The 17,436-nt window shown below is 35.8% G+C and overlaps 1 protein-coding gene across 8 annotated transcripts in view; it reads right to left on the bottom strand.

Annotated features, from left to right (window-relative positions):
• Nucleotides 1–17,436, bottom strand: part of RABGAP1L (RAB GTPase activating protein 1 like) — a 778,147-nt gene that overhangs the window by 680,817 nt on the left and 79,894 nt on the right. For all 8 annotated transcript variants that reach the window (XM_045069736.1, XM_045069734.1, XM_045069733.1 and 5 more), the window contains 3 exons: nucleotides 11,953–12,133; nucleotides 10,443–10,635; nucleotides 641–851 (listed from right to left, as the gene is read on the bottom strand). In XM_045069736.1, the coding sequence (XP_044925671.1) occupies nucleotides 641–851; nucleotides 10,443–10,635; nucleotides 11,953–12,133 (585 nt within the window). The remainder of the gene's footprint in view (nucleotides 1–640; nucleotides 852–10,442; nucleotides 10,636–11,952; nucleotides 12,134–17,436) is intronic.

Genomic DNA, 17,436 nt, shown 5'->3' with positions numbered 1-17,436 from the left:
GAATGTAGAAGAACATGATCTGATTTAAAGAAACTCAAGCTTCAGATGACAGTAAATATTATTCCTAATTAAGCATAAGAGAAAAAGCCATTTTGCTTCTTCCCAATCTGATGTTAAAAGTCTATGGCTCACTCCAGTTCCTTTTTTTTTTTTTTCTTAAAGATTATATTCATTTGTTTGAAAAGAGAGAGAACACACAAGCAGGCAGAGTGGCAAGCAGAAAGGGAGGGAAAAGAGGCTCTGCACTGAGAAGGAAGGCCCACATAAGGCTCGATACCAGGATCCTGGGGATCATGACCTGAGCCAAAGGCAGATCCTTAATGGACTGAGCCACCCAGGTGCCCCTCACTCTAGTTCTTGAACCACGGTTATAGGACAAGGGGAAGGCAGGTTTTTATATTGCTTCTGAATAGGTATGTTTTAATTTCTATTTCCATTTATAATATTCTAAGCAAAATTTTGTAAACACCTCTCATAAATAAACAACATGGTCTAAGCCTAAAAATGTTTACTTTTCATGTCTACAGAGTAAAAGTGAACTCACGGTAAGTCCTAGTCCTGATTTATGATGTAACATCATCACCACCATGCAATAAATTTCATACAAGTCTAGGGGAAATAAAAAAAGATTGGAGCTTACCTCACAGAACCTTCTGGAACATTTGGCACATACAGAGTAACAGGAAAGGGGTGCTGACTGGAAGATTTCATAGTTGCCATTGCTCGTAAAGCCTCCACTTCATTACGTGGGGAAGAAACCTTCATACATCCTAAGTAGGTCAGTTTGTTAAATAAAACACTATCTTCTTCAGGTAATCCACTTGGAGAAGATGGTCTGGGTGTAGAAATTTCTGAAGAAAAACACACACACACTCACTCAAAAGTTAATGGAAAACGTAAATGAAAAACTGCAAACAAAATTTAGGTCTGTGTTTTCACCTCTTTTGATGTTTATGCTACATCTTAATTCAGAGTTCTGGAATTTTGTACTTTCAAAGCCTCTCAAAGTATTATCTTACTTAGCTATAACTTCTTTAGAAGAAAAGGAAAAAAAACTAAGTTTTTTATTAAAAAAAAAAAGAGTTCAAATGATATAGAACAATAAGGAGAAAAAAGTACACTAAAGGCAGGGTGGGGGTATCTGGGTGGGTCAATCGGTTAAGCATCTGCCTTCAACCCAGGTCATGATCCCAGGATCCTGGGATCGAGGTCCACATCAGGCTCCCTGCTCTACAGGGAGTCTGCTTCTCATTCTCTCCTCTGCCTCTTGTGCTCTCTCTGTCTCTCTCTTTTTCTCAAATAAATAAAATCTTTTTAAAATAAAATTTAAAAAATTAAGGCAGGGTTAAGTAGCCTAAAAATAATGAGGATTAAATAAAACTAAAATAAGTTAAAAGTCTGTCTTGGCTGTAGAGATCCTGCATAGCACCAAATTTATTAAGGATCCTAACTTCACAAGAAAAAGTAAACAACATTAAGATGTTACATCTCATACCAGTAACAACAAAAGCAAGCTCCCTCTTTGCCTCCTTCCTGGCTTGCTGACCGCTATGAACTATGTAAGTATTCCAGTGCATCCTACGATTGCTTCCTATGACTGATCCTATCATTGCTTCCTCTAATTCTCCTCTCCCCATTAATGAGCTTCTAAAACAAACTGTTCACTTTAGAAAATCCTAAGCACAGCATGCAGCAAAGGCCCAACTGTGGCTAAACAGTATCTATCTGCATATATCAGATACTATCAAATTCTCCCTTTGCCTCTCTCACCATCCTCACCTGAAACCCACATTGAGTTAGTCTCCACCTCTTCCCATTACCCATACCCAAACACACCTGTCTACCAGAACTAGATCTTTGTACCAGGCGCAAATCCTCATTACCAAGATCCCACTTGATAGTATATTAATAAATAATTCACAAAAGCCATTCCCAGCCATTCCCAAACATTATACTATAGCATGGAACATCACCACCTACTTTTCTTCTGTTGAGAAACTAAACCCATTCAAAATCAATTACTTCATCTACCATGTTCTTTAATCACTGAAACGTGTTTTTTCCCCTTTTGAATCAGTTCAGTGTGCTGGATTTCAAAAGGGATAAATAAAGAACAGAAATACATGTTAAGGCTGAATGCTAACATTCATTAGCTAACATGTCTAGACTTATTATATGTATTTTTTGTTAAATTAGCAAGCACACAACAGTTACCTGCAAGATCCTATGATTAAATCATGTTTCAGTAATTGATGAGCATGGAAGATAAAGCAGTTCAAGTGGTCTAATTTATATGTAGTCAGAGTTTTAGCAAAAAAAAAAAAAAAAAAAAAAGTGGCTTTCTGAGTAACTCTGTAAACTCCAAATAGAGAAACAGCACAGAAACTGATCCCAAAAAAGACAAATGACAAAATAAGCAGACAAAGCCTTTAAAATAAATATCGTAATTATGATTGAGGATTTAAAAATATCTAACAAAACAAGGAGAAAAAAATGAAAGACAAAGGACCAAAAGAAATTTTAGACCTAAAAAATGCAAGATGTGAAATCAAATGCTCCCTCCTATAACAGCAGATTCTAAATTGCAGAAGAAAAGAAGAATGTTAAAGAAGTTCTTGGGACAAAGGAAAAATGATACTGGAGGAAAACTGAAGAGCACCAGAAGTTATAAATATGAGGGGAAGAATTTTTCCTTGCTTTTTCATTTCTTTAGAACATAACAGATTTTTTAAAGTGAAAATTAGTATTTTATAGAATTTATAATGTGTATAAGTAAAATGAATGACAACAAAAGCATAAGGTCTGCAGGAAAAGAAAAAGAAGATCCTCACAGTATATATGAAGTGGTGTATCATTAAAACATAGACCTCTTAAAGACTTAAGTCGTAAACCTCAAGCACTAAAATAATAAAACAAATTATAAAATTTGAATACAGTTGTATACAATTACAGTTAATATACCAGTAGTGGTTATAAAATATAGTATTAAAAAATATTCAATTCAAAGGAAGGCAGGAAAAGGGGGAAAAGACACAAAAACAAAGGGACAAAGGGAAAACAAACAGCAAGAAAGTAGGAATACTTATATCCAAACATGCACAAAATTACATTAAATATAAATGGTCAAAGACAAGGATCACCAGCTTTTTCTATAAAGGGCCATATTAATAAGTATTTCAGGCTTTGTGGGCCAAGAAAAAATTTGGATATTATACAGGTATTATATAAAAAGAGAGAAATGGCCTTCCACAATTTTTTTTAACAAAATTCAAAACTTAAAATGGAAACTTTCAATTTGAATTTCATATAACTTTCATGTGTCACATAATATTATTCTCTTTTGACTTGTTTTCAGCCCTTTAAAGATATAAAAGCAATTCTTACCTTGCAAGTCATACTGAAAACAAGTAATGGGTAGGGTTTGGCCTATGGGAAGTAATTTGCTGAGCCCCAGTCAATTAAAAGCTCATCAGACTGGATAAAAAAAAGAAAAACTCAACTATAGGCTATCTACAATTTATCTACAATTTATCCACAATTTAAGGACACAAGTAGACTAAAAATAAATTTAAAAAATTAGTAGACATACCATGCAAACACTAATTATAAGAAAACTAGAGTAGTTACATTAATATCAAATATTAGACTGCAAAACAAGGAATAGTTAACAGAGGGAAAAGTAACATTTCACAAAGATAAAGAGTCAATTCATCAGAAAAACACAGTAATTTTAAGTGGTTATGACCCCTAACACCAGAGCTTCAAAATACCTAAAGCAAAAACTGACAGAACAAGTCAAGTTGAAGTACTAAGTCTGCTACAGCTTATCTCTCTTAATTAAAAACACTGAACAGAATATAAAGAGTACATAAAAATTCTTTTTAAAAAAGGAAACAATAATTAAGATTAAAGAGAGGAGTCAAAACCTGAAGAACTACCAGCATAGTGTAGAGTTTCCTTCTTACCCCCCCCACCCCACCCTCTTTTATCTCCCAGACTTAACCTAAGGGCAGAACTGTGCAACTATAAAAGAAATTAAAAAACAGAAAAAGGAGTGTCTGCAAACCAGAGTGTCTGAGGAATTACAACTCGTTTCTGATACTGTTTCCTTTCTCTCTTTTCTCTCTCCCAGAGAACAGAGAATTAATACAACTTCTTCCACAAGGCCAGCCCCAGTTACAGACCTATACTGCAATGTGGGAAAGGTTGGTGGGGGGAGACAGACATCTAAAGCTTGGAGGAAAAAAAACCTGTCTGAAAATCTAAACACCAGAGCAAATGGGTTCACTCCTTTGATTCAAAAATGGACCTCCACTATTTTTTTCTCTTTCTTCTTACCACTTTGTCCTAGAGTAGACTCCAGGCATGCAAGACTGCTAGACAGCACAACAAAACAAAAATTCTAAGTGAGAAATCTTTCTACAGAAGAAGAAAAATGGGTCCCAGGAACCCAGAGAGTGTGGGAGAAATCCCAAAGAGAGATGAGAAGAAGGAAATCCTTAATTTTGTATATGAACTAATACAAGTTCGGGCTCACCATGTGTGTAACAAACCAAAGAAGCACAGCAAAGGTTTTGGAAACTGAAGTGACTTTGGAACCAGAAAGGAAAATAAAACTTGCAGTCTGGACATTACCAGGTAGACTGCCCCCTAAAATAAAGTACAATCAATGTTCTTCAGAGGATCTCATGGAAAATGAATTTCAAAACATAAGATTCAAAAACTCTGGAAAATAATCCAATTAACAAACAAGCAAACAAACAGTAAAAGGTAATCAACTCCCAAGGGAAAGAAGAATCAACATAAACCAATCTGAAGAGTATACCGTTGTGGAAATTATCGAGGACTTTAAAATTGCCTTTATAACCATGCTCCATGATATAAAGGTGAATACACCTGAAATGCATGAAAATATTGAAACCCTTGGTGAGGAAACAGAAAATGTAAGAAGAACCAAAGTTAATTTAAGAACAGAAAAATGGAATATCTAAAATTTAAAATTCAGTAGAGGGACTCAAAAGAATGAAGAATAAAGAGTCAGTGAACTTGACCATAGGTCAACAAAATTACCTAAACTGAAAAACAGAGAGAAAAAATTGCAACAAATAATGAAGAGAGCCTCAGAAAGGTGGAATAATAGGAAAATGCCTAACATTTTTGTTGTCTGAGTCCCAGGAAGAGAAGAGAAAGTGAGTAAAGCGGGGGGAGATGTATATATATATATATATATATATATATATATATATACATACATACATAATGGCTGGAAAACGTCCCATATGTGGTGAAAGACACAAATTTATAGATTCAAGAATCTCGGTGAACTCCGATAAAAATAAACTCAAAAAAAAAACCAAAAACAAAAAAACCATATAATCAAGCTGCTGAAAAGATAATAAAGAGTATACAGGAAAAACCAGCGTTATAAACAGGGGGAAAATGAATGTTCAAAGGAGTGCCTATTTCTTAACAGAAACTATGAAAACAAAAAGATAGCAGAATAACCTATTTATAGTGCTCAAAGAAAAGAACTATCTAAATGCTTTTCAAAAGGACACTGCTCCACAAAAATCTCCAGGAGCTACCAAAGTGCTTCAATAGAGATGAAGAGCCTACACCCTGCCCCACAGGCATTTTAAGCAGATATGTTTTGTAATTACTGGTCTTGGACCTAAAAGTTTATGTGATTTTATTTTCAGATTCAACATTTCCAATACTATTGAGGATGAGGATGATGACAATGAGGAGGAGAAAGATGGTATTTCATTTGGTACTTACTTTGTGCCAGGCATTTTACAAAATACCTAAAAATGAATGATCTTATTTCATCCTCCTTCACCTCTATATAGCTTATTCTATTTTATCTTTATTTTACAGATGAGGAAACTAAGCATTAGAGAAGTTAAAGAACCTGGCCAAGGTCACAGACACGTAGACAGAGCTTGGGTTCAAATCCAGCTCTGAACTTCAGATATGAGGTCTTAACCTCTACGAAAGGTCTACAATAGGATGAATTAAAAGAACAGTGTAGTTCTCATTCTGTATTTAGTTACACAGAGTATCAGCTCTTCAAGGGAAGGAACTGTTCTATGCTCTTTTTATTCACAGAACTTATTAACAGTGTCTAAAAGACTAGACAATATATATCAATTTAATCAATCACTAAATAGATGAAAAATTTTAAGGCTAATCATCCTTCCAGCTGCCTATCATCATCCTGAACACCACTTTATACCCTATCCCACCCACAACTGAATATATTGTAACTGCAGCCTTCGTGTAGACAAAACTCGTTGGTAACTATCCAATTACAACTAGTGGAGATCCTGAGTTAAGCAGTCAAATAGCAAAATATTTCTACCAACGCAATAGTTCTAGACCTTGTAAAGTCACACACCAATGTAAGGAATTCATTCCTACGAAAATATAAATTCAGTCCCCTACTCTTTAACTCCATCATCCTTTCCTCAACAGAAAGAGTGACAAAGAGTATACAAAAGAAAACTCATCTTTGTATCCAAACAGTATTTAAGTATATTTTAATAAACTAGCAAAGATTGCCCATCACAGTTGCAACCACATAGCCAGGATATACAATCAAATGACAAAAATGAAAAAGTTATCATCATGTTTGAACAAAAGCATTCATCTATCTAGTTTTACAATGAAAAACAACATACCTTAAATGTTCACTCTAGCCCATTTAAACCTAGATGATTTCCAGACAGCTCCTTGCCACTGAAGTTATACGTCATTTTAAACCAACCACAATAATTCTGTTAAGCAAAACTGTATTGACTGCAACTAGGAAAAAGGCAGCTGAAATGTCTTGTCTTAGTCTGTTAAGGCTGTTATAACAAAATACCACAGACTGGGTGGTTTCTGAACAGCAGACACTTATTTCTCACAGTTCTGGATGCCGGAAAGGCCAAGTTTGAGACACCAGCAGATTCAGTGTCTAGTGGGAGCCAACCTTCTGGGTCACAGACAACATCTTTTCACTGTGTCCTTAGAGGTGGAAGGGACAAGCTAGTTTTCTGGGGTCTCTTTTACAACGGCACTAATCCCAAACACAAGCAATCCATCTTCATGACAATCACTCCCCAAAGTCCCCAATATTATCACCTAATATTATCACCTAATAATATAATATCCCCTAATATAACAATATTAGGTGATATTACCTAATATTACCACCTAATATTATCACCTTGAGAGTTAGGATTTCAACAGGAATTCTGAGAAGGACAAGAACATTCCAATATTATACTATTGAAAATAAAAACTAAAAATATATAACTAGAAAAAAATACTAAAAACTTACTTATAAAGCAAAGGAAATCTCTTCTTATCCAATATCTTCAGTGAAAAATACAATTTTTTAAAGCTTTCCTTTTTTAAAGATTTTATTTACTTATTTGACAGACAGAGATCACAAGTAGGCAGAGAGGCAGGCAGAGAGAGAGGAAGGGAAGCAGGTTCCCCGCTGAGCAGAGAGCCTGATGTGGGTCTCAATCCCAGGACCCTGAGATCACCATCCAAGCCAAAGGCAGAGGCTTTAACCCACTGAACCACCCAGACACCCCAAAAAATACATTTTTAAAATATATTTAGTGTAATGAGTGTTGAGAACACAAGAAAGTATAATACATGGTCCCTATCAAATAAACTTAAAATCATAAGCCCACTGCAAAGATTAACTAATTCCAACAACCCATCAGAGCTCCATTAGAAGATAAAGGTATTTCCTCCTTTCAATTAATCTATTAACCAAAATATAATTATATAAATGTGATACAGTATGATCTGGGTTTTTTGGAAGAGTTGAAATTTAGGAAATTCAAAAGATAAAGCAAAGAAAAATGAGTAATATAATCTCTTATGTTCCCTTAAGAATAAAAATTAATACTATTTAAAGTTTGTTTCTATTTTTAAATAAAATATATATTTTTAAGTAAAATATATATACATACATGTTTAGCTTAAGTTCCCTTGAATTTAATTCTAGCTGTATGACTATATACTGATAATATACCTATATTATCTACCTGTAATATATACCAATATACCTATAATATAACTATATTATTATACGATAATAAATACCTGTAAGTATTTATAGTGAGTCACCAAACTAGAGTTTTATTAAGGAACCCCAACACATTACAAATATCTTCTCCTAGTCTGTCTTTATTTATTGTATAAAATGGTTGAGGATGTATCAGTGGGACAGGGTTAAAAAAAAAAAAAACAAAAAAAAAAACCACATACACACACTCACATAAAAACTTGAAGTTTTTGTTGCCTAACACTAATGGTCCATTTGGAAGAAACCCTACAAGTACAATTTTCTTTTTAATGTTTAAATGTGTTGTTTATGGGGTGGGCGGCTGGGTGGCTCAGTGGATTAAGCCTCTGTCTTCAGCTCAGGTCATGATCTCAGGGTCCTGGGATCCAGCCTCGAATCGGGTTCTCTGCTCAGCAGGGAGCCTGCTTTCCCCTCTCTATCTCTGCCTACCTCTCTGCCTACTTGTGGTCTCTGTCAAATAAATGAATAAAATCTTTTAAAAAAATGTGGTGTCTAATAATTTAATTAAAATGTAGATCAAAGCAAAAAAAAACCTCATTTATTATGGTACCATTCTCATTCAGAAGATTTAAGTGTTTATGTATTAAAATATAACTTTCAGGGCACCTGGGTAGCTCAGTCAGTTGAGCATCTGACTCTTGATTTCGACTCAGGTCATGATTCTCTCTCCCTGACCCTCCCCCACCACACCCATGTGCACACACACTCTCTCTAAAATAACAAATAAAATCTTCTAAATATATATATATTTATATACCATAAATCTTTTAAATATATTTAAAAATCTAAATATATATTATATATATATAAAACTATCTTTTTTTAATGATGCGGCTTTTCCTATCAATCACAAAAATAGTCTCTGATATTTTCTTCTTAGATGTTTATTTTTCACATTTAACTATCTGATTCACTAGGAATAAATTTTGTGTATAGTATAAGTTAGAGCCATCAAAGCCACACTGTGTATGGCCAGTATCTATACCTTCCCTATAGCAACATTCAGAAATGGATCACTGGCCCTAAGTCAATCAGGATAATCTCATCTTGTCTGTCAGTGTGACTTATTTCAGGGTTTGAATGTAACCATCAGTTACGGGTGATTCCCCTGACTACTAGAAAATCCTTCAAAGGAGTGAAACTCACAACTTTGGTTCAACAGATAAAAGAAGAGAGTCTTCCTCCGCCACAGCCATAAATAAATTATCTGACCCTACTTACCAGTTTTTCTGCTGCTAACTACTTTATGACCATAAAGGAAGCCAATTAGAGGAAAGGGGACATGGAGAAGATAAAAGCTGAATAGTATATTAAATACAAAAACAATGGGACGCCTGGGTGGCTCAATGGGTTAAAGCCTCTGCCCTCAGCTCGGGTCATGATCCCTGGGTCCTGGGATCGAGGCCCACATCAGACTCTGCTCAGCAGGGAGCCTGCTTCTCCCCTCTCTCTCTCTCTCTCTCTGCCTACCTGTGATCTCTGTCTGTCAAATAAATAAATAAAATCTTTAAAAACAAAAACACTATCAGAGCCCAGATCAAACAATAACCCTAGTGTTTGAACTATATGAAGTAGGAGTTACCTTTGGTTTGGTTAGGCTCTTCTTGCTCCCAAAACCACTTTGCATTATAAGCTGGTATTTCCACTGTAAATCCTACTCAATCATGGATGTATTTATTTTTTAACATGTTGACAGAATTGATAAGCTATTTGACTTAGAATTTTCACAAATGATAATTTGAAATAACTATAGTCAAACTGAGTAAAAAGGAACATCATATGAAAGACAATGTCCATTACACCATTCCTAACGCCCAAGAATTTATTCAATTGTTCAGTAACTATTCATTGAGTGACTACTATGTACCAAGTACTAGGAATAAAATAAAGACCCAGACATAGACCCTGTTCTCAAATAACACTGACATGCATTTAACATGTAGGAAAAAAAAAAGAAAGAAGAACCAAAGTTGGGGGGCACCTGGGAGGCTCAGTGGGTTGAGCCTCTGCCTTCAGCTCAGGTCATGATCCTGGGGTCCTAGGATTGAGCCCTACATCGGACTCTCAGCTCAGCAGGGGGCCTGCTTCTCCCTCTCTATCTGTCTGCCTCTCTGCCTACTTCTGCCTACTTGTGGATTTTTCTCTCTGTCAAAAAAACCAATAAGAAATCTTTTTAAAAAAAAAAAAAAAAAAAAAAAAAAAAAAAGGAAGCAGAGTGGGAACTCTTGACCAGAACCAAAAACCTGATCTTAGAAAACAAAACTAACAGGATTTTAAAATGTTCTTCTTAAAATTTTCATGTTCACTTTATCCCATTTATCTTAAGGTATTTAATAAGAGTTCAATATAGTACCTGTATTTGATGGATCCAAAATTAACTGGAGAGATGGCTTATTTGTTTGGCTGGCTGAAATATCTCCAAATGAATGCTCGGAAATCTCAGTGGAACTTTGACAATCAACAGGAAGACTGCTTTGCCCTTTCTCAGAATCTCTCAAAATCTCTTCCATGGCTTTTTCCAATTGCTCATCACCATTAGAAATTATCTATAGGCAAATCGAGACAATTCTGTTTCAATCATATTATAGTTCTGGGGCTTAATGAAAATATTTTATTTCCAGAAGAAATTAAAACAAGTTAAATTTTAAATTTAAATATAAGTTACTGAATACAAAGAATTTATACAGTTGTACCTAACTATATCTGATCTAAGATCTAATTTACAAAGATTTTTCTTTCCTTTTCTTTTTTTCCATACAAACACATTCTAAGTACCAGGTAACATTAAATTTATGTGTTTTAAAGAAAAAAAACAGGTAAATTTAAATAAAGTATCTATTCACTTATTTAAAAGGTCATATTTCTCGTTATCATAGCATAAACATATTTATGATTTCTTTACAAAGTTTGCTTGCTTGCTGCCAAGAGGAATATTGTTAATTTCCTCACATTTAAGTTGACTCATTCTTCTCTTAAAAGCAGGTGAGATGCAAGGCCTAATAAATGTCATAAACACATTAATATTAAAATATAAACATTTAAATTTAAAGTCATTTAAATACAAATATACTTAAATTTAAATAAAACCACTGATTGTTTTAATGTATTTATAAAGCTATATATCCTCAACATAGCATAAATGGGTATTTAATAATATAATTTTTATACAATTTTATTAAATTGATATATATTTTTGAGTCCATAGTACTAAATAAAAATCATAAACAACATGTAGCACTTCCGACTAGTTTCTCCATTCCTGTTTCTAGATGGTGGTTATACAATTCTCATGCATGTACACCTGGGTCTGATTCTTTTTCTTTGAGTTAGTAAGACAACAAAAATGAAAAAGGATCATTTTTGTTTATATAAAAATTCAACTGCTAAAAATATAAGACATATGCTTAAAAAAATATTCAGACAAACCAACTGTTAAATCACATACTAGAATGTTACCAGCTGATTTAAAACACAAAAACCACAATATTGTTTCTAAAGTAAAAATAAAACATAACTTTCATATAATTAACTTATAAAAGTCAGCAATAAGAAACACAAAAATATCCAGATAATGGTTAAATCTTATGTAAATTTAAGTCTAATTCCCCAATTATCCTTTTCTATTTTCCTTTCTATTCCTTCTTTCTAAAATTCTGAAGTAAAACATAGTCAAAAGCAAAAAACTTCAAAAACACACAAACCAAATATTAGCCTCTGCATAAATCAAATACTGATGCTATTCAAGGTCAGCATTTGAGAAAAACCTTTGTATTTTACACACCTCTTAAGATCAGTCTCACCTCATTAAGAAAAAAACAGAGATTTAAAATATCATTTGTAGAGAAAGAAAGAAAGAGAAATACCTTCAGTTCGGGTTTTTCATCCTCTTTTGTAGAAGTATCATCTGCATGCTGAGGAACCAAAACAAATTCTTCACTGTTCAGCGTGGCCACAGAATCCGATGACCCACTAACCTTCTGCAATGCAGCTCTGACCTCCATTTCAATTCTACAAACTTCTCTTTCCACATCCACCTGATCAAAACTACAGGGATTTAAAAAAAAAAAAAAACTATTAATGAAAACATGGACTAATAAGTCCCTGATCAATACTCAGCCTTTAAACGTGGTTCATGTGAAGAAGAATTCTGCTGGCTAGATAATTATCTCAAAACTAGAGAGGCTACCTTCTTGGACTAGGCCACATAATGGAAATGTACTCTGTTCACCCTGAGTTTCTTGACTAAAAGAACCATATTGTTCCCTGAAAAACAACAAAAACCCTCCCACATCACAACTAAACAGATTTACTACTGTTTGACTCTGTTTCTCCTAGAAATATTATTTTTGTTTTTAATAAATACAAGAAATAAGTATGACACTAGAAACCAAATTCACACACAAATATTCACTGAAATTACTTTGTAATTAAATCTAAATGTTTCCAAAAACTTATCTCCTTAAGACCAAGTACTGTACCTTAAAATACCTTGTGTCACTAAAGTCGATTGATTACTAAAGAATTCAACACCCTAAACCATGTGTCTTTTCTTTTCCAGACACACTGTCACTTATCAGCACAAGAAGGGGAGAAAAGGCTAAGACTCTCATGTCACATTCATGTGGTAAACAGTATTTTAGCCATTCTGTTTTTTGGATCAATCTGCCACCACAGAAACTCAACATTGTCTATCACTTCCAGAAGTTCAAATATTCACACAACTAATTTTAATTGAACATGTGTACTACATAACAGACGTAGTACTCAGCACTGGGGCTATATGAGTTAGTAAGGCAGACAAGGTGCCTGCACCGCTGGAGCTCATATCTAGTAAGAAAACAAGCAAGTAAGCAAATAAGGCAATTCTAAATCACTCTAAAGGCTTTGGAGAAGATACAACAGGTTATTGTGACAAAGAATAGCTATAAAAAGTATACGGACAACTTTAAGTAAGGCGGTAGGAAAGGACTTGGGGAAATATTTGAGCTGAAATGTAAAAGACAAGAACCATATGTTAAACAACTTGCTCAGTGACCAAAAGGGAAATATGATAGAGGGGTAAGACAAGTAAACTGGGGCTAAATAACACATGACTCTAAGTCCGCTAACACACGCCTTAAAATTACCCACAGAATTGTTCTTGTTCTCATTCCAATTAGGTTACTGTGTTCTTTACCTCATATAAATAGGGCTGCATTACCTCATTTTGCCTTTAGGTGACACTAACACCATTACTCTTAGCCAAAAGAAAGCTTTACTCTCAGCTTTAAAAAAATTAATTACTTCCACCTTCATCAAAACTCACAATTTCCGGGGGAGGAGTCAAGATGGCGGAGAAGTAGCAAGCTGAGACTGCTTCAGCTAGCCGGAGATCAGCTAGATAGCTTATCTAAAGATTGCAAACACCTGAAAATCCATCGGCAGATCGAAGAGAAGAAGAACAGCAATTCTGGAAACAGAAAAACAACCACTTTCTGAAAGGTAGGACCAGCAGAGAAGTGAATCCAAAGCGACGGGAAGATAGACCCCGGGGGGGAGGGGCCGGCTCCCGGCAAGCGGCGGAGCAACCGCGCACAAAATCAGGACTTTTAAAAGTCTGTTCCGCTGAGGGACATCGCTCCAGAGGCTAAACCGGGGCGAAGCCCACGCGGGGTCAGCGTGGCCTCAGGTCCCGCAGGGTCACAGAAGGATCGGGGGTGTCTGAGTGTCGCAGAGCTTGCGGGTATTGGAACGGGAAAGCCGGCTACAGAGACAGAGCCGACAGTAAGCTCACAGCTCCGTGTTACCTTGAACCGGTCGCAGGCTCGGTGAGCTCGGAGCGCGGCCGGAGGTCAGGCAGACGGGAGTAACTGGGCGCGGTTCTCTGAGCACGCACTGAGGAGTGCGGCCCTGGGCTCTCGGCTCCTCCGGGCCGGAGACCAGGAGGCCGCCATTTGTATTCCCGTCCTCTGGAACTCTACGGAAAGCGCTCAGGGAACAAAAGCTCCTGAAAGCAAACCCGAGCGGATTACTCACCCCGGCCCCGGGTAAGGGCGGTGTAATTCCGCCTGGGGCAAAGACACTTGAGAATCACTAAAACAGGCCCCTCCCCCAGAAGATCAACAAGAAATCCAGCCAAGACCAAGTTCACCTACCAAGGAGTGCGGTTTCAATACCAAGGAGAGCAGCAGAATTCCAGAGGAGGAGAAAGCCAAAGCACGGAACTCATGGCTTTTTTCCTGTGATTTTTTTTAGTCTTGCAGTTAAGTAATTTAATTTTTTCTTTTTCATTTTTTTTTTTTTTCTCGCCTTCGGGTAAAATTTTTTTTAAACTGTTACCTTTTTCTTTTTTTTAACGATTTTATACTAGTTTATCTAATATATATATTTTTTTTTTTTTTACATTTTTCTTAGGTGTTTTCTTTTTTAAAAAAATTCTTTTCTTTCTTTTTTTTTTTTTTTTTTCTTTTTTTTTTTTTTTTTTTTTTTTTTTTTTTTTTTCTTCCTTTTTGAACCTCTTTTTATCCCCTTTCTCCCCACTCACGATTTTGGATCTCCTCTAATTTGGTTAAAGCATATTTTCCTGGGGTTGTTGCCACCCTTTTAGTATTTTACTTGCCCCTTCATTTACTCTTATCTGGACAAAATGACAAGATGTAAAAATTCAACACAAAAAAAAGAACAAGAGGCAGTACCGAAGGCTAGGGACCTAATCAATACAGACATCGGTAATATGTCAGATCTAGAGTTCAGAATGACAATTCTCAAGCTTCTAGCCGGGCTCGAAAAAGGCATGGAAGATATTAGAGAAACCCTCTCGAGAGATATAAAAGCCCTTTCTGGAGAAATAAAAGAACTAAAATCTAACCAAGGTGAAATCAAAAAAGCTATTAATGAGGTGCAATCAAAAATGGAGGCTCTAACTGCTAGGATAAGTGAGGCAGAAGAAAGAATTAGTGATATAGAAGACCAAATGACAGAGAATAAAGAAGCTGAGCAAAAGAGGGACAAACAGCTACTGGACCACGAGGGGAGAATTCGAGAGATAAGTGACACCATAAGACGAAACAAACATTAGAATAATTGGGATTCCAGAAGAAGAAGAAAGTGAGAGGGGAGCAGAAGGTATACTGGAGAGAATTATTGGGGAGAATTTCCCCAATATGGCAAAGGGAACGAGCATCAAAATTCAGGAGGTTCAGAGAATGCCCCTCAAAATCAATAAGAATAGGACCACACCCCATCACCTAATAGTAAAATTTACAAGTCTCAATGACAAAGAGAAAATCCTGAAAGCAGCCCAGGAAAAGAAGTCTGTAACATACAATGGTAAAAATATTAGATTGGCAGCTGACTTATCCACAGAGACCTGGCAGGCCAGAAAGAGCTGGCATGATATTTTCAGAGCACTAAACGAGAAAAACATGCAGCCAAGAATACTATATCCAGCTAGGCTATCATTGAAAATAGAAGGAGAGATTAAAAGCTTCCAGGACAAACAACAACTGAAAGAATTTGCAAATACCAAACCAGCTCTACAGGAAATATTGAAAGGGGTCCTCTAAGCAAAGAGAGAGCCTACAAGTGGTAGATCAGAAAGGAACAGAGACCATATACAGTAACAGTCACCTTACAGGCAATACAATGGCACTAAATTCATATCTCTCAATAGTTACCCTGAATGTGAATGGGCTAAATGCCCCTGTCAAAAGACACAGGGTATCAGAATGGATAAAAAAAACAAAACCCATCTATATGTTGCCTCCAAGAAACACACATTTTAAGCCCGAAGACACCTCCAGATTTAAAGTGAGGGGGTGGAAAAGAATTTACCATGCTAATGGACATCAGAAGAAAGCAGGAGTGGCAATCCTTATATCAGATCAATTAGATTTTAAGCCAAAGACTATAATAAGAGATGAGGAAGGACACTATATCATACTCAAAGGGTCTGTCCAACAAGAAGATTTAACAATTTTAAATATCTATGCCCCCAATGTGGGAGCAGCCAACTATATAAACCAATTAATAACAAAATCAAAGAAAACACATCAACAATAATACAATGATAGTAGGGGACTTTAACACTCCCCTCACTGAAATGGACAGGTCATCCAAGCAAAAGATCAGCAAGGAAATAAAGGCCTTAAATGACACACTGGACCAGATGGACATCACAGATATATTCAGAATATTTCATCCCAAAGCAACAGAATACACATTCTTCTCTAGTGCACATGGAACATTCTCCAGAATAGATCACATCCTCGGTCCTAAATCAGGACTCAACCGGTATCAAAAGATTGGGATCATTCCCTGCATATTTTTCAGACCACAATGCTCTAAAGCTAGAACTCAACCACAAAAGGAAGTTTGGAAAGAACCCAAATACATGGAGACTAAACAGTATCCTTCTAAAGAATGAATGGGTCAACCGGGAAATTAAAGAAGAATTGAAAAAAAATCATGGAAACAAATGATAATGAAAATACAACGGTTCAAAATCTGTGGGACACAACAAAGGCAGTCCTGAGAGGAAAATATATAGCGGTACAAGCCTTTCTCAAGAAACAAGAAAGGTCTCAGGTACACAACCTAACCCTACACCTAAAGGAGCTGGAGAAAGAACAAGAAAGAAACCCTAAGCCCAGCAGGAGAAGAGAAATCATAAAGATCAGAGCAGAAATCAATGAAATAGAAACCAAAAAAACAATAGAACAAATCAACGAAACTAGGAGCTGGTTCTTTGAAAGAATTAATAAGATTGATAAACCCCTGGCCCGACTTATCAAAAAGAAAAGAGAAAGGACCCAAATAAATAAAATCATGAATGAAAGAGGAGAGATCACAACTAACACCAAAGAAATACAAACTATTATAAGAACATACTATGAGCAACTCTACGGCAATAAATTTGACAATCTGGAAGAAATGGATGCATTCCTAGAAACATATAAACTACCGCAACTGAACCAGAAAGAAATAGAAAGCCTGAACAGACCCATAACCAGTAAGGAGACTGAAACAGTCATTAAAAATCTCCAAACAAACAAAAGCCCAGGGCCAGACGGCTTCCCGGGGGAATTCTACCAAACATTTAAAGAAGAACTAATTCCTATTCTCCTGAAACTGTTCCAAAAAATAGAAATGGAAGGAAAACTTCCAAACTCATTTTATGAGGCCAGCATCACCTTGATCCCAAAACCAGACAAGGATCCCACCAAAAAAGAGAGCTATAGACCGATATCCTTGATGAACACAGATGCGAAAATACTCAACAAAATACTAGCCAATAGGATTCAACAGTACATTAAAAAGATTATTCACCACGACCAAGTGGGATTTATTCCAGGGCTGCAAGGTTGGTT

The sequence above is a fragment of the Mustela putorius genome, unplaced genomic scaffold, assembly GCF_011764305.1.
Source record: "Mustela putorius furo isolate JIRA1106 unplaced genomic scaffold, ASM1176430v1.1 tig00003942_pilon_pilon_pilon, whole genome shotgun sequence".
NCBI classification, from domain to species: domain Eukaryota; kingdom Metazoa; phylum Chordata; class Mammalia; order Carnivora; family Mustelidae; genus Mustela; species Mustela putorius.
This window is presented reverse-complemented; position numbering and strand designations above follow the sequence as displayed.